Raw genomic sequence first — 18,165 nt, forward strand, 5'->3', positions numbered from 1 at the left:
AGAACCTGGCAAAACATTGGCAAGGATGAATTTGGGGTGAGTGTCTCTTATGTAGCTTTGACTAGCCTCAGGCCTTTGAAAATGGAATTGCCACATGGTTGAATTTCTTAGTGTCAGCTGTTACTTTGGTGATGACTTCATCACCAATGGCAGCACTAGTGATGCCTTCCTGATCTGAGAAACTAGTGACAGCAAAAGAAGAACCACCTCATGAATTCTGAACTGTACCAAATATATTAAATATATTAAATATATTAAATGTACATTTACAAAACTTATGCAACATTAGGAATTTGGGGCAGAGTGGCTGGAAGACTGTGTAGAGGAAATGGACCTGGGGGTGTTTATTGACGCTAGACTGAACATGAGACAGCAGTGTGCCCAGGTGGCCAAGAAGGCCAATGGCATCCTGGCTTGTATCAGAAATAGTGTGGCCAGCAGGAACAGGGAAGTAATTATTCCCCTGTACTCAGCACTGATGAGGCAGCACCTCGAGTACTGTGTCCAGTTTTGGGCCCCTCACTGTAAGAAAGACATTGAGGCCCTGGAGTGTGTTCAGAGGAGGGCAACAAAGGTGGTGAGGGGTCTGGAGCACAGACCTTATGAGGAGTGGCTGAGAGAGCTGGGATTGTTCAGTCTAGAGAAGAGGAGGCTCAGGGGAGACCTTATTGCTCTCTATAACTACCTGAAGGGAGATTGTAGTGAGCTGGGGGTCAGCCTCTTCTCTCATGTGACTAGTGATAGGACTAGAGGGAATGGCTTCAAGCTGCACCAGGGAAGGTTCAGGCTGGATATCAGGAAATACTACTTCTCTGAAAGTGTGGTCAGGCACTGGAATGGGGCTGCCCAGAGAGTTGGTGGAGTCACCGAGCCTGGTGGTATTCAAAGAGCGTTTGGATGTTGTGTTGAGGGACATGGTTTAGCGAGAACCATTGGTGATGGGCGAATGGTTGGACTGGATGATCCTGTGGGTCTTTTCCAACCTTAGCGATTCTATGATTCTATGAATTAAAAGAAACTGTAATTTAGATGTGCAACAAAGCCCTGAAACTTGCACTTTATATACACACACATCTGAATGGGTACAAAAGTAACTAGGAAACTTTTTTTCAAAGACTTGGAGACTGGAAAGAGTAGAAAACACAACTGAAAAGTATACTTAGATCATACCAGAAGCTGCAGCTGAGGCTTTGTTACTGGCAGCAAAACGGTAAAATGGAGGATTATCACAGTGCTGGACTATTGGGTTCACTGGGTCAGTTTGCTGCAGCTCAAAAAGAAGCTCCTCCATTGTCTGAATCGTATTATTGCGACATAGATATATTGCAACCTTTTTTATCTAGAGGAGAAAATTTCAGTTATTAAACTCTGTCCAAAGTGAACTTCTAAAGAAATAAACATATCATACATTGCAGAACTGAAAATATCCAGAATGCAAATGTTACTGCTGATCAGACTCACAACCACACAACTGCATTCTTCTTATTCATAGAGAAATACAACTGCTTGCTTTGATTTCAAGACCACTTTCCCAGCTGAGCAAATCTGTGTTCTAATCACCTTAGAGGTTTTGGTTACCCTCCATGGATCATCTGTTTAGATAAAAAAAATTGTAACCTTTTGACCTCACCAAGTACTGCTTTTCTTCCAAATAATTTCTTATTTCTAACTTCCTGCTGCTTCTCTTTCACTCATTATATTTTCCTTTTCTTTTTATTTTCCTTTATTTTATTTCCTTTTCTTTTTATTAAAGTAGAGAAAATGGACATGCATAGTCTGTTTTACCCTTCCGTGCTATACTCTCCCAATGACTTTCCAGATACAAGTCCATTTCCTTTCGGAGGCTTGTTTCTACCTGGGCTCATGGTGCTGCATTCAACTACTTTCTCACCAGAAGGGGTCACATACTCGACAGTTAAGGTCTCTGCTGAAGGGTTTCCTGAACCGCAAATTTTCTAAGAGTTTTTCAGTACACATGTAAAAGAAAGAACAGCTGAGCAATTTACGTCAGGGCACTGGGAAAAGAGCGCTTAAAGAAGCTGCAAATATGAAAGATGAAACAATGAATTTAGCTGCTTGAAAAAATACTAAGAAGAATTAAAAAAAGGAGTCAAGGAATGCTTTAGGCTTGAGCACACATAGGCAGAACAGATGGCTGAAGGCATGAAGCAGCTGGTGACTGCCTTGGGATGCAGAGGGCTCCAAAGGGAACTGGGTAAACTGGCAATCTTGCAACTGCAAGATCCTTAGAGCCCAGGTGAGCTGGAACAGTGCTGATAAAATGTTTGAATTATCTTTATTTGCAAAACTGTATCCGCTATCTACATGCTAATTGGAGATACATGTTTATGGTATCAGCGGTCTTGAACAGTTAACAGAGTCAAGTACAACTTCTTATCTGTAAACTCCAGGGCATTATCAAAACACTGAGCAGATGCATCTGATAAGCTTGGTGTATTTTCCTACTCCAGACAAAGTTACAATTAAAGGGCAATTCTCAAGCACAGTCAGGCTTTATGTTCCTGAGGAAGTTGAAAATATTTCCAGATTTTGCAAAATCTGAGAAGAGGGTTTAGAAAGACTGTGAAGAAAGAAGGATGGGTGCTATAAGTAATAGGAGGAGTTGAGGTAGACTGCTTAAAGCTGTGGGATGACAATGCTTTTGAAAAAAAAGGACGTGCTGAAAGTTCATAACCCATGGAAAGATCTTCGATACCCCCAAGATATTTGGAATCAACTGCTTTATCTTCTACTCATTCAAACATTGAGCTTATTCTTACAGCTACCTCACTTTCAGTCTTTTGTTTTGATTAGATGAGTACCACTGATTTTGCACATAATTTATACTTCTACTGAATGGATAATGTAGAACAGTAGGCCCTCCAAGTTAATGGAAACCAACAGGATGTTTATGATGCATAAGCAACGTCTCAATTTTTTTTAATGTTCTTTCATATTTCCTTTGTTCCATTATGCTTAGTAGTCAGCATAAACACTTGAAGAAAAAATGTTATCTCAGCAACTGTAAACAGGGCTTTTTGGGTAAGTTTGATCACTTTAATATTAATTTCTAATTTATTTCACAGAAATCGTCAGAAAGGGACTAATAAAACAGCATATTGTCATCGTCCTGGAAAATTTACTAAATTTAGATCCTCTGTCTCCCAGCAGCAGAGCAATGAGGCACATGGGAATGGGACTATCTTGCTTTTCTCAGACAACCATTATTTTATTTTAACTTAAATAATAACAATATTCTGCACAGTTTGACTTGTACATTGCAGGAACAATTATACAGCTCATAAGAGCCATGCAAAGGCAAAAGCTGATATGTTGAAGAGCTTATAAAGGCTAGGTATGCTGTTCCTCTTGATACATCCCACAGGATGACTTATACTGCTGTAGAAGAGAAAGTAACACTTTTTTAAAAGTGTTTTTCCATTGCTTAAATGACTTTCAAAATGTATCCAATAGTAGTGTAAGCTAAATGCCGCAGAGAAAAATTTTGTTTACTATTTTTACTTCCCTTTATTTTTCATGCAAGTTATTTAACTTTTAAAGATTCTATTTTTTTTTCATCAATTTTGGCAATTTATGGTCAGTCCTTTTTCACTTGTTCCTCACATAGACAAGCAAAGGTGCACCTTGCTTGTTGGGAGCACACCTCTTGCTTGAAATGAGGCATGCTCCACTGGTAAAGGCTGAGATTCTCACTACTTGTTCCCTTTTTTCAGTATCAGTTTCTTGGCTCATGTATTTACTTCATTTAATTTGCACAGTGTGCTAGGCAATATGTAGGTGCTTCTTAATCCTAAAACAGAAATTCACTTTCTACAGGGAACAGCTCTTTTCTTCATTACAACCCATGTAACCAATAGTAAATAAAGTGCAAGAACTTACGTAAGGTAGAAGGACGGTATCGCTACTAACGCCACACAAACTAATGAGAAACTGCAGTGTTATTCTAAGGTTGTTACTCCATTTTTCATTGTTGGCCAAAGCATTCCAGACATTTTCCATCTCTGGTCCAGGAATTTCATCTCCATACTGCAAAGGATCATAGGAACACATTTCTTGAGATGTATACAGGATATAAATATGCAGATCTCCAAACTGAAGGCATGCCATTTTTTGAGCATTTTCTCATGCAATACCAACAGTAAAACACTGGAACAAATGACAAAATGGTGTTTTCAATAACCACTTGACAGAGCTGGGAACATACATTCTATTTAAAAGAAACACATTCTATTTCCACTTTTGAAAACAGCAGCTTTGTCTGAAGAGAGCACACTTATTCACTTTGGAACAGAACTATTTTTTGAAAGCAACTTACTTGATGAACTGTTGGTGGGTGGTAAAGGTGAAACCTCAACACATCCAACAACACATCCTATAGAATGCCTGTTTTCACTCCATAGAATTCCTCTAACAATATCCTAGAGACTCTGTACTAGCAGATCATTAATGACTGAATGCCCTTGGATACACAGCAAATACCACAAACTGTTCTGGTGGTACAGCCCATGTACTACTTCAGGCACACAAAACAATAGTTCTGGTTTACTTACAGGGCCTCAACATGGGGCAAAGAAGAGATCCTGAGCCAACTGCTATGCAGTAGGGATGCATACGTTCTCATCTCATTCTCAAGAAATGTGTGTCAGACTAGTACAGACAGTTGCAGTGCAAAATTTTTGGTATCAGAGGCAAGGAGTTTTGCATACAAAATTAAGGTTTGAATATTTTGGAAATTGCTTTATAGGGTCTTTCTTATATATTTATTTTACCTTTGCTGTCATATACATGAGATTATTAAGAACCAACGAGGTGGCCTCAGGAGAGCCCCAGCCATTGCCTTTAAGTCCACTTGTGACTGAAACTTCCCCGTCCTTGTCCTTCAGTTCATCTTCTGGAGTGGTAGGGCTTGAACCAGGGAGGAGCAGTCTGTTGTCTACAAGTTCAATATTATGAAGCCATGGCAGCAGATAAGTAAGCATAATTTGTCTTCCATTTGGATGTGTTGTTGGAAATCGCTGGCTTACCTCTAAAATAGTATAAGTTGAAAAGTATGACACGTTAGCTTACAAAGGAAACCTTACATATACTGCTCAGATCAGATTCCTGATGTGTATTACATCACCTGATGGTTTTAACCTTGCAAACCAGAAGCACACAAAAGCATGTACTTCAAGAAGACCAACTTAATAATAGCAATAAATTGGTCGAGTCTTCTGACTAAAATAACTAATGTAGTTCTAACACATTCTGGGCCATCATAGATTGGATACAGAAAGTTACTGCCTGTTACAATGCTATCATGCCATATCATATATTAAGTGAAATATGTCTGCAAAGAGGAAAAAGGATAATTCGGGTATTGGCTGCCATTCTAGAATTTCAAGAGTTTTTGGGGAATTACAGAAAAACATTCAACAGTGTTCTGCAGAATTACAGTGTCCCATTAGAATCCATTTGTCTAAGCTATAGTTTAAATTACAGGGCACTTATTATAATGAGTTTACAAAAACATCTTGCAAGAGTCTTATTTCCTGTGGGGAGGCCTGTAAAACTCACAGGTGGTTGCCACCCTGATTGCTGTATAAGATGTCAAACATAGTTTAGAGAACTGGCACTTTAAGGCAGAGGGATTTGGGAAATCTGTGATAAGATTTTCTGTCTTTTTTAAAAAAATCAAGACATAAACTAGAATCTAGATGTATAGAAAGGGGCTCTGCTGTGTACTATGTAATGTACAGACATAGCATTCCGGTATTTAAAAACTAGAGCAACACATCAGATGGATTCAAACAGATAGACGGGTCTCAAAAAGTAGTTGTTCCCAGGAATGGTCTCAGAGTGAGCATATTCTAAATGGTCCTCCTGCAGATCTGATTCTTCAACGTTTTTCTCAATAACCCTGACACAATGCATTTCTGATAAAATTAAAATGATAATAAAGACTCGCAGATGTGGCAAAGGTGGAGATCCCTCTTTCAGAATGATTTGAATATTTGGTAAATGTTACTTGGACACAGGCAAACAATCTTCCTGATGTTGAATTCATGCGCATATGGAGTGAAGAATTCTATCATCTTCACAACTATCATCTATATAAACAAATCTAGGCCAAGAATCACTGTGCGTAACAGAAGAACCCATTACTGTAGAGTTTGTGAATGTCACTTTAACTTATCTTGGGCTCTTGTAATCTCAGAGCTACCCTAAGGTGACACAAGTGGAACAAAAACTCCCAACTGAGGTGTTCAAATATTCTGTACCTTTTATATAGATATATATAAGTACCTCTAGGAAATATATGTTACAATGCTAAATTTGATTTCACCTGAATCAGACCAAAACCAGGACAAGCTAAATCTATAAACAGAATTGCCATTCACAGATGGAAATATCTCAGTAGTCTACTATTTTTACAAAAATGTAAGGAAGATATTAAGTAAAATACATACAGATACCTGAAAAAAGTGGAAGGGTAAGTTCAGGATACATCCTTGCTAATTCATGTGAAAGAAGAGCAAGTGAGACGCTATAAAGAGGTGGCAATGGACCGTGTGTACCATACAAAATACTGCCTGGTCTTTGCTCAGCTACCTTTTTTGAATAAACAAAAAGCTTTGATTCAAGAATCTATGAAAGAGAAAACAAAAAAAAAACATAATGAGAAAAATGGACTCAGAAAATGTCAGAACTTCAAGATGTCATAGAATGACCCACATGCTCCAAATTTCAAAGATCCTATCTTTTCCCCATTAGTTTTTATATACATATTCCCATGAATATTTAGAGCCAAGATATAATGAATTCTTTTATTTTCAAAACAAAGCTAGAAATCAAATAAACAGCACATTTTAAGAAGCTCACACACACATTAGAAAAAAAGACAGTAGGACACACACATTCAGTTGTTTTTTAAAAAACTGTAAGCTGATACATGCCTGCATAAGTTGCATGGAGATTTCATAAATCTCTCTGTTGGTGTCAGAAGCCTTGAACAGCACCAAGTTTAAAAGCGTCACAATATCAAAAGGATAGTTCCTAGAAGAATAAACAGCAGATTTTCATGAATGTTGGTGGGGAATGTGGATTATATTCACTCTGATTTAGTGTGTAATGTGGCCTAATGAGAATGTCATCTTCCTTTTCTCTGTTCTATCACCAGAATATGGGAAAGGCAGTTCTTATGAACACACGCTGTTTGATCAAAGGGCCATCTGGTGAACTGGAAGAAAGAAGGGATTAGTTATAATTACCTTACACTAATGCTTAGGAATGTGCTGAGTTACCCACAGAGAAAAATGCAATACCTGTTTCTATAGCTGTCAATTCACCTTAAATTATAATGTTAACTGTTTCTAGAAGAGGAGAGGAGATGGATGGCACAGAAATTTTCAAGGATAAAGTACTCAGTAAAACAAGCTGCAATTAAAATAGTCTCTGAAGAAAAGACACTGTCACCAATATGTAAATTCACACACATTAGGAATTCTATCAAAATTGTATTCAAAGAGTGAAAACAAAAACTGCTTCAGAAAGTCCACTAAGTCAACATTTATTGTAATGGTAAATATATTAATAGAATATACCTTCATAATTGTTCACCATAGGAGTGACTTCCAGAACGTGCTATGCATATTATCACAATAGAAGCAATATACGTGAGGACCATAAACTGAAAGCCACTGAGCATTTTGTTCTTTGTAGAAAAATAGACATAAACAATGAGATAATGCTCATTCTACAAGCAGTTTCAACAGTGGTCTCTCTAAGCAGACGAAATGGATAGAGGAAAAACAGACCAGGGTTCAAGTATTAATAAAAATCCTCAACTTTATAATCAGACTTTCCCTTCAAAGAAGATTATGCAGATCACACTCAATTTTCACCGTAGACATGGGTGTGATTAGTTTTTAGGACACAGTGGCACTGGCAGCACAATCTGAAGGGAGAAGACTGGCTGAAGAAGTGATTTATTTATTCATTTGTTTCACAGGAGAAGCATCTTAGAAATTGCAAATACAAAATTCAATTCATATTTTTGAAATCTCAGTATAATGCAAAATACAGTTTGGTTGTTCCTGTAAGAACAGCATAATATGAATTCTAAAATACTTGTTTTGATTTCCTATATCTCACACATTTCTCTGTTGCAATCAGCTGATCATACATCTTGTCAAATTATTTTTGACTTTTTGTAAAGGTCTTGAAAAACTTATAAAAAATTACAAAGTCCTGACACAAAACACTGTTTTCTATTTGCAACTTGTAGCTCATGCTTGTTTTGTGTTAGCAGCAGTGATATCAGACCACAGAAAAGTGACAGGTAACCAAATCAAATTAAAGCAAGGTAGAAAAAGAACAAGGTAATTATTTTCAAGCTAATAATACTTAGAACTTTGTTTTTCTTTTTAATAAAGTACATGAAAATACCATGCAAAATCTTTTCAAACCAGGTCCATATTGCAAATTACAATGTTGTGGATATTTTCTATCTTCCTGATGAAAAAAGCATAGAAATGGCACAGATTTCAAATACATACACAACAGCAGCACATCACCTTGTTTCCGGAATCGTGGAAAGAAAACAATATGGTGCCCAAGAGCTGTTTGAGACAATATAGTATATAGGGATGATGATCAGAGGGCTGGAGCATCTCTCTTACAAAGACAGGCTGAGGGAGCTGGAATTGTTCAGCCTGGAGAAGAGAAGGCTGCGGGGTGACCTCACTGGCAGCCTTTCAGTACCTAAAGGGAGCCTATAAACAGGGGGGGAATCAATTCTTTACAAGGGTAGATAACAGCAGGACAGGGGAAATGGTTTAAAGTTGAAGGAGGGAAGATTTAGGTTGGATGTCAGGGGGAAGCTCTTTGCTATATAGAGAGTGGAGGGGTGCTGGCACAGGCTGCCCAGAGAGGCTGTGGATGCCCCGTCCCTGGAGGTGTTCAAGGCCGGGTTGGATGGGGCCCTGGGCAGCCTGGTCTAGTATTAAATGTGTAAGTTGGTGGCCCTGCCTGTGGCAGGGAGGTTGGAGCTTCATGAATCTTGAGGTCCCTTCCAACCCGGGCCATTCTATGATTCTATGATCCTATGTCACTAACAGTTCTTTACAATACAAGCTGAACCTTCAATTCATTGAAGTCTGATCAGTGGCATTCTGGAAGGGATCCTGCCTGCGCTGTTACAATGGTGAAATGAACACATCTGCAAAGCCAGCATGGCACACTATGCCAAAACTCATAATTAGTCCCTTTCTTCCGTAAGCAGCAAATTTCACAGAAACGACTTTCTCAGCGGATGTCTAGGAGAGCATGCCAGGTGGCTACACATGACTTTAAGCATTTTCGCAGGAATACCGCAGCCAGTTTCCCCACTCTACAAGATATATTTGGTCATTTTGTCCATTTTGCCCATGCATATTTCTCCTTTATCCCTTCACTCAAACCGCTGTTCTCTTCTTTGTTCTTCACACAAAACAAGCCAGAAGAGCAACCAACACGAAATAGATTTACCAGTAAAACATTATTTTTCATTCTGGAGATCAATTAAATCTGCTTATAACAGCAGAGTGGAAATACACAGCACATGACCAGACATTTTGTTTTAGAAATAGCAAACCTGATTTTATAGGTCTGCAGCAATGTATTGTGTACATATAATTAGAAATTAATGAATACCTGCTTCCACACACAGTTGCAATTGCTTTGAAACATCCAGAGGCAAGCTGGTAGGATCCAGTGTAACATCGATCTATAGCCCAGTTGAAGAGATTAATTTGATCAGGATTTAATTCCAACAACAGGACTACAACTTCACATCCAAGCTGGTGAACCTGAGGATATAAATGCACATCAAAACATAACTGGTGAAATAAAAATGTTACCTCGAATTTTTAGAGCAACATAAGCAGAACAAGGGGAAAATGTAGTATAATAATAACCTAATGACTAGTCATATTCTGACAAGTGCAGTGAACTACTTGTAAAGACGACCAATGATATTTAATATTAACAGATAGGGTAGGAGCCTCCTCATGCAAATCTGAGCTGCCTGTGCAGTCAGTGCAATTTAGTTATAGTCCTGAACTACAGTGACTATCTTAGTGGAAACTATATTGTTTTATCCAATTGAGGAAAGATTCTCTAAGTAGTTATTTCTACCTACTTTCAATCTGTCTTAATGTTTCTGATTTGTTCCATTTTTTTCTGAATCAATTATCATTTCTACAGTGTGTGTCATCTAGTTTCCAGGCTTTGCTGCCTCCTTTTTTTTTTACACTGGTATGCATTACCTGTTTTGGTACAAGGCTTTTAGGGACAACAGTGAGTCCAAGGCTGAGATACCGCAAAGGGAAAGATCATAATTCTCTCTCCACTTAATACAGGTCACCAATCTACCCCTTTGAATTCTAGTCTTATTCAAAGAGATGAGCTAATCAGCCATTAAATTGAAATATCATTGGATAGTTACAAGGTCAACAGAGAAACTCATCTTCACAGAAACAGATGAGAAAATGGCAAAAATAATTTACTGCATGTTCTCAAAAAATATATATATATACCTTTACTTCCTCACTTGAATCACTTATCCTCTTGATTTCTTTGAAAGATCTACCTACTTACTTGCACTCAGATATGTTTCACCAACATCTATGCCAATGAGCAGGAAATGATTTCACATTCTCATTCCACAGAAACTTGAAGAGGGTGGGTGGAAGTGCAAATAGAAATACAAATATTTTTGAGCTCATGCCATTTTTAATCTCTATCAGCAGATGAAAAACATAAATTTTGCTGCAAGCAGCCATTAGCCACAAAGCAATTTTTTAGGTTATTGCTTACGCATGTTATATGCAAAGAAATAACATTTTCTGTTAAAATACTTTTTATATTAACTGCACATTTGTATAAGGACACTGCATGAAGCTACTGTTTACTGTTCAAAATAGAATTTATACAATCATAGTTCTTACAGTCATAGACTCTTTACTCGTGTAGTACAGAGATTAAAATTACTCAACAGCGTTGCATTTGGTTAGTACTTACACGTAAATCTTGACAAGCGAGAATGTTATCAAGCCACTTGTACAGATACCCATCCGGGGAAAGACCAACGTTGTCAAATACTGGTCCACAGCAGAGCACTGCTGACATGGCCTAAAAAAAGCAAGGGATTTTGGTTATGAAAAAAAAAAAAAAAAAGACATTAATAAATCTCTGAGAATTATTTCAGCCCAGATCCAGGCTAACAAGGATGCCATTTGTTTTTGATTTTGAGGGAACTGTGTGGTGAAAATGGTCACACAGTTGATGTCGATAGATTGCTATAGACATTTGAGACATGCACATGTGATACTGAACTGATAGCATACTTAATTTCAGAGTCTAATCTTCCCAGTGAATCTGATAGGCTGTTAATGAACAGTTAAGTTAAATAAGATTTTAAAATGCATTCTTGTTTTCAAAATAATTAGCCTTGACAAGTGTCCACAAAGAAAACAATGCAATACTGTTAAATTTAATGATTTCACTTTATATACATATACTAATATAAAAGTAAACATCAAGTATGACGATTCAAAATACTGTTAAATAGAAGGAAATAAGTCCTGTAATTACTTGTATTTTGATTGGAAAATTGAAATTATGGATTTTGACAGTGGAACTTTACCTTTAATGCACAATATTGGTATCTTGTTATCTGATGATTTCTATCACTGTAGCGGTCCAGGGGTGTGAACATAATGCTGAAGGGTCCTGCCCACTGGCTGAATAAGATGAAAAGGTGATGTCTCAAGCTCTGCTGGGGGAAAAGAAATCTCCTGTGGTGAACTAAGTGAACAGAAATGGAAATAGTTATGATTCGTTAATTTTAAATAAACATTAATGCGGCAGAGATGATAACATGAATTTCAAATTTCTACAAAAGGAGTTTTTCTCTACTGTTCAGTATACACTCTACTTCAAATTACTTGAGCAAATGAAAAATACTGATGAATTCTTAACCATGAAGGATTTAGAACATGGTAAGAACATGCTTTAGAGAACAGCTTTAGTCCCCCTAAGCAAAACACGATGGATTTAAGTGTAAGAATGTGCACTGAATAGAATAGGAAATTCTCCTTGGCAATTATTTTTCACCTATAAAACAAGCTAGATAGTGCCTAGCTAGACAGTACTAACACAAATCAATATGAACAATGACTAAAGATGATAGATGATGACACAATAAACATTTGTTTGCTAGCAGTTACGTGTTATTGCTTCAGTAGTTATTGACATATTTTTTGAAGCTGTCATATTAATGGAAAATGTCTCTCTTCATAGAATTACATACTATATTATGGAAATGCATCAGTTATTATTACATTCTCTCAAAACATGCAGTTTAATTGTGTAGAAGTCATAAAACATGCAGCCCTTTGTTTTGTCACATGCCTTGCAAAATGAGAATAAATGCAAAGAAGACCTTTGCAATTACTCGTAGTTACTAATAGTGGCAACTACTAACGAAATCGTGCATTTATACTAAGCATAATTCAAAAAAGAATAAAGGAAAGAAATTCTGTTAGCAGCAGCTAAAAACTTGACATTACTCAGCTCAAAGGGGAATCTTTTTCTTAAATGAGAAGAGCAGGAATGCCATTTTTTTTCTTCTCTTGCTCAGCTACTGTACATTTTTTGTGTATTTTATCAGAATGCAACTATATGACTTTGACAACATTTGCATTCTTGAAACTTACATTAAAGCAATTGTTTATTATTTAATCTCTTACTGCACTCTTTTAAATTCCCTTGTATTCATTGTGAAAAATGCTGTAATGCCTTGTCATATATGAACTAGAGATTGTAGACATACATAGATCAAGTCCCAGACATCATCTTTCAGTAATTACTTGGAGGTTTTTAAAGCATGATCTTTCTTGAATTTTTTTGCTAACTCAATTACATTACACTTCTGATCTTTCCATTTATAAAAGGTATGAAATCCATCAGAAATCTTTGATACACAACTACAGTCAGATAGCATGGTAAACACACCTTGGGCAGGATTTCCTCTACATGTAATAGCATACATTTTCTGCTTCTACCTATATTTTTAAAGGCCTGCCTGAGTTTATAAGGAGTGGTAATAAAGTCAGGGAGAGGCATATAAGGCCATTAAAGAGTCCCAGAAGGTCACAGATAATTTCTTAGCCGGGCTTTTAAAGAGAAGGCTCTTATGTATGACTATTACAAGCTTTGACACGCTTTGCTATTTTTTGATCTGACTAATCACAAATATATCACATGCATAAAGACAATTCAGCACCATACCTGGAACACACTGAATCAAGTTGGCAATCATGGCACTGAAATGTGCTCTCATATCCTTTAGGATTTCAACTTCTTTATCATTTTCAGCTTCCAGAAGCATGCGAGTCAGATCAACATACTCTAAGAACAAGGCTCCAAGGGCTAATGTATCTCTTTCTAAGGCTCCATTTGTGCTAGCACAAAGAAAAGTTGTCAATTAAATACAGGAACAGTGTAGATCTATTGTAGCCTCTTAAAGAAACACCTAAAAATCCTTCCCAATCCACTGCACAGTTCTTCAAAGAATATACTGACATTAACTCAAGCGTTGTAAACACTGAAAATTATTTCACTTAAAGAGCAGTATTTAAGACAAATGATAGTCCTACCTATCACTTATAACACCAGCATCAGCAAGTAGTTCAAAAATTCGCAGTAACTGTAGTCTTAGTAGATCTCGGCGTTCCCGACGTTTCTTGTTCTTGGAGTTTAAAAGAAAAACAGTCATTTTTATATGCATAAATGTATACATGAAAAACCAGTAACTGTCTGCACAGTGGAGATATAAAAAATCTGATTCAACCATTTTCTTCAAGATGGAGCTTGACTGCTTTTGGATATTTCACAGCAACAGTGACTTACAGTGACTTATATTCAATACAGTATTAATTATCAACACATTTTTGTCTTTACAACTATTCCTGAAGAAACTGTTAATAGCTACCTTTCATTAGGAAATGAAATCATGAAATACTGGATAAAAAATAATTATTCAAGGTTCCTGTGCTATCATCAGCTAATATGGACATTTGCGTTGGCCTTACACCATGTACTTTGTACACATGACTGATTGTAAAGTGAAAGATCAGATACCCCAACGTCAGAATTCTAATATTTTACTAGTTAACCAATCTTGAACTTGGTAATGCTGCAGCTACATTATCACTCATATTCAAGTTAGCTCCTTGCAGAGAACACACCTGTACAATGATCTTGGATATGTTGGCTGCAATGGTTGTACACAGTTAACGTACTCTTCTGGCAGAACAGTACTGTTGTTAACTGGTTCACTGTATCTCATTATCTTCTAGAAAGCTGTCTTTTCTGTGTCGTATTTTGCTTTGAAAGCACTCAAGGACTCTTCTATGCTGAAGGGCTAAAATGACTTGTTTCATTCTATCTTGCATCCTCACTAAGGAAAAAACTTGAGAAGGTCAAAAAGCTGCTTTTGCCCTCAAAGGAATTTGCTGCTCAGACAAGAAAAGCTCAGAGAAAGCTCAAATTTTCCTCTTCACAGTGTATGAACAGCAATACTGAACCAGATCAAAGGCTTATCTCACCTCATACTCTGGCCTTGCTGATGGCCAATAGCAGATGCTTGGGAAAAGAAAGTGACACTTTCCCTGCCTATTCTGACTCAGGACTGGCAGTCAATAGCAGTTTAGCCAAAGGTTTTATTCAAATCATTATGCCATTTGATTTGTCCTACTTAAAGGCCTGATTTGCTCATTTTATGCTTTAAGGGTTCTGGGAAGCATATGTAGAGAGATAAATGTCTTTTTTTTGTAATGCAGTATTGAACATGCATGGCTGTCTCCTGCACCAGCATCAGAGCCAGTGCTGTAACACTGCCCCTTGGCAAGCTCAGTTGCAGAGCCCATATGGGGGATCTTGTGTACAGTCCATATTGGTTTACCCCTAAAATTATTGGCTGTACTGATAATTCTCTTTCTGTGGCATATGTCTGTTCAAAAAAGTTATTTCTGGAGTGTTGGATAGATGCCTGCTCACACGGAGGCCTGCCATGTTCTCTATTGCTACCTGACCCATTCAATCACCCCTGGGTTTACCAGTGGTAGTGCTTACTGGAAGGTGGCCCAATTTGTATCAGGAGAAAGATGGGAATTCACACTGTGGTCTCTTCATCTCATATATCTACCTCTTAATGAAATTTCCATGCAAAGTGGAAATGGTAGTTGATGTTTGCCAGACAAAGAGTTATTAATAACAGTTCATGTAAAACTTAACATGAATGATGTTCCTTCAGAGTGACTTTTTTGTTGTTTATTACCATACTGGGAACAGCTGAGATCCTCTGCCTATCCATGATTTATGTTCTTTCTGTTCACTATTCTCTGTCTGGCTTCTGCAGTAAAGACCATGACTTGGAAGACAGGGATAACATGTCAACCCACCATGAGGGTAATTTAATGACACTGCTGTGGAGAACAGTGTAGTGAATATACAGTTTGAAACTGCTGGAGAACCAGGTAAACTAGCCTGGGCAGAGAACGGTATCGATACACTGCTTTCTGTATTCAGCAGTACTGCATGGACACAACGGCTATGTCTACATTGCTAAACAGAGACAAGAAATGCTCACTGCCCCAAAGTCAAGTGGTACAGATGGCCTACTATTCACACTGTTCCAGAAGACCCCAAGAAGTCTGGCTATGCCAATGCTGCCTAGCAGGACTTATATAATACCTCTCTGGCTCATTGCTGGTTTTCTACAAACTGTCTGCTGTAACATGAGGGCTACACTACAGCCAAAGCAGTGCTTTTGTAGCATGACCTTGAGATAGCAAATGAGGGGAAGCATGGCAGAGCAAAAGCAGCTGGGGAAGATGAGAGAACTGTGTATGGTAGCTTGGTGCCTTCTGAGGCTTGTGCCTGTACCTTTTGTATCACTGATCAAATTTAAATTAAACTCAGCTTTAATGCAATTATTTAAGCTGTGTTCCTATATACAGCTACTGTTTCTTGCACACTGAGCTTATCTGGGGATCTTTGTTTTTCAAGGACAAAAAATGTACTGTTTTTAAATTTATTTTGCAGTTTAAACAAACTGCTGCATTTAATTTCTTCAACTGACCTCTGGTCTTCTTTCTAGGGCTTCTTTCATTAGTGGGTGAAGTTCTTCTACTAATTCCCTAAATTAAGGGAAAAAAAAAAAAGGTAAATACAATCCAGTCTTCTCTGACAAGCACCATTTTATTGATTACATATAAACTAATGTCTAAATTGCAAAACAAAAAGTACATCAAAACTTACAACAAAAGTAACACATTTGAATCAGAAGTAAAAAAACTGAGAATATAAGAAATGGAGAATTACCTGAAAACAAGGGAATTTGTTCTTCCAAATCCTAATACAAGTGATTCTGTTATTTCTATGCTTTCAAGTCTCATCAAAGGCACTAGCTGCTTTAGTAAGACTCCAACGGATGGAGTTCCAATAGCCTAAAATATATTAAGAAATGATTGACACTTCATAGCCAGGATGTGAGTGCTGAGTAAATATGTTAAAGAAGATAGCACTGTCTAAGAATCAATATGTACCTAAAAACATGTTGAAATGATATTACTATTATGGATATTAATACACCAGCCTAAGGGAATGTCTACTACACCACAGTCATCTCAATAACGCCTAGGAAATAAATAGATTTGAGAAATCCCTTCACCTTCATTCAGATTACAGTAATTTATTGAATTTGTTATTTCATCAAAATATTCCAGTAACTGCATTTATAGTGTTACTGCTTCTTTCAAGAGCTACTACTTTAAACAATATTTCAATATTCCTTCATGTTCTGCAGGCATACAATGTGTATTCAGGAACTTCCCTTAATCTCTTTATAATGCTGTAGATTTACAGGAGTCCTTTACAAGTAAAGAGGGAACAACAAGCTAAATTAAACTTTAACACGTGTCATACAAAATATCTATGCTCTGAATATACATCACCCAGAATTCAGGAAAAAAAAAAGTAGTATTTTGAAAATGCCAAAGCTTTTGCCAAATATTTTTGTTACCTCATGCTAAACTTAAGTTTTAAAATTTACATGCCTTAACCAGTTTGCATAGATGAAACACTCCCAAAACTTCCCAAAGTGAAATATCTTTCATCAGGATGTACTTTCACTGTCATTATTTTACATGCAGATACAGAATAATTTGCTTGAAGCACGGTGCATCACCTTATTATCGTAGTTCACTGTTCCATCAGGAGTGGTAGCCATGATCTCCGGTGTTGAAGCACGCAAGTGTCCTGGGCTCATAATACTGGGCTTTGCTACTCCAAAACACAGAATAAGATAGTTTCGCCATAAAGTAACATAGTTGTCTCCACTGCTTGCTGTACTTGTTTTCTTTGCGTTGACTGGAATACTAAAATTTAAAAATGGATTCAATTATTAAAATCATTTCCCAGTCTTAAGTACGCAATATCTTGACATGTATTAAAAGGGGACAGAACATGGTGTACAGCCGTCACTGACTGCTTATCAGGACATCATATGTGCAAAAATCAAGTAAAAGTTCGAGTTTTCCACATTACAAGTTGTAATTATGAAACTCAAAACCGAATGTTTGGGTAGCAACTCTGCAGGTCTTAGACACCAGTTTAGAAATAGGAGACGAATACAGCTCGTATTAAGATCACACAAACTTTTGAAAGTGAAAGCTACATGCCACTTACTTTGGATCCACAAGAGGCATTATCAGCTGTAGCCTAGTGAAGGCATAGGGCCAAGCATAGCTGAGAGCTGTTGGACAATGTTTTGGTAAATTCTCCTGCCTAAGAAAACTGAAGAGGCAGAGAACCCACGGGTCTTTAACAGACTGTGCGAATATCCAGACATGGGAAGGACTTTTCACATCGTAATGGCTATTTACTAAGACGGCATTCCACTCCACCAGCCACTGCAAATCCACACTGTGTGTTAAAGGGATTGTTGTCTGTGAAGAGAAAAAAAAAATCACAGCCAAATTAATTTATTTCCTGCCATGTTCTCCCTCAGTATTTGTCTTTATTTTCCAGCTCCACGGCCAACTTCTGGCTCAGGAGTCT

At 37.3% G+C, this 18,165-nt stretch overlaps 1 protein-coding gene across 14 annotated transcripts in view; it reads right to left on the reverse strand.

Annotated features, from left to right (window-relative positions):
• FRY (FRY microtubule binding protein) overlaps positions 1-18,165 on the reverse strand; it is a 244,941-nt gene that overhangs the window by 62,480 nt on the left and 164,296 nt on the right. For all 14 annotated transcript variants that reach the window (XM_046909845.1, XM_015278600.4, XM_046909844.1 and 11 more), the window contains 14 exons: positions 17,794-18,053; positions 17,294-17,483; positions 16,429-16,553; positions 16,187-16,244; positions 13,701-13,792; positions 13,333-13,505; positions 11,687-11,847; positions 11,062-11,172; positions 9,694-9,848; positions 6,957-7,056; positions 6,477-6,648; positions 4,791-5,047; positions 3,901-4,047; positions 1,171-1,339 (listed from right to left, as the gene is read on the reverse strand). In XM_046909845.1, the coding sequence (XP_046765801.1) occupies positions 1,171-1,339; positions 3,901-4,047; positions 4,791-5,047; positions 6,477-6,648; positions 6,957-7,056; positions 9,694-9,848; positions 11,062-11,172; positions 11,687-11,847; positions 13,333-13,505; positions 13,701-13,792; positions 16,187-16,244; positions 16,429-16,553; positions 17,294-17,483; positions 17,794-18,053 (2,170 nt within the window). The remainder of the gene's footprint in view (positions 1-1,170; positions 1,340-3,900; positions 4,048-4,790; positions 5,048-6,476; positions 6,649-6,956; positions 7,057-9,693; positions 9,849-11,061; positions 11,173-11,686; positions 11,848-13,332; positions 13,506-13,700; positions 13,793-16,186; positions 16,245-16,428; positions 16,554-17,293; positions 17,484-17,793; positions 18,054-18,165) is intronic.

The sequence above is a fragment of the Gallus gallus genome, chromosome 1 (genome assembly GCF_016699485.2).
Source record: "Gallus gallus isolate bGalGal1 chromosome 1, bGalGal1.mat.broiler.GRCg7b, whole genome shotgun sequence".
Taxonomy (NCBI): Eukaryota; Metazoa; Chordata; class Aves; order Galliformes; family Phasianidae; genus Gallus; species Gallus gallus.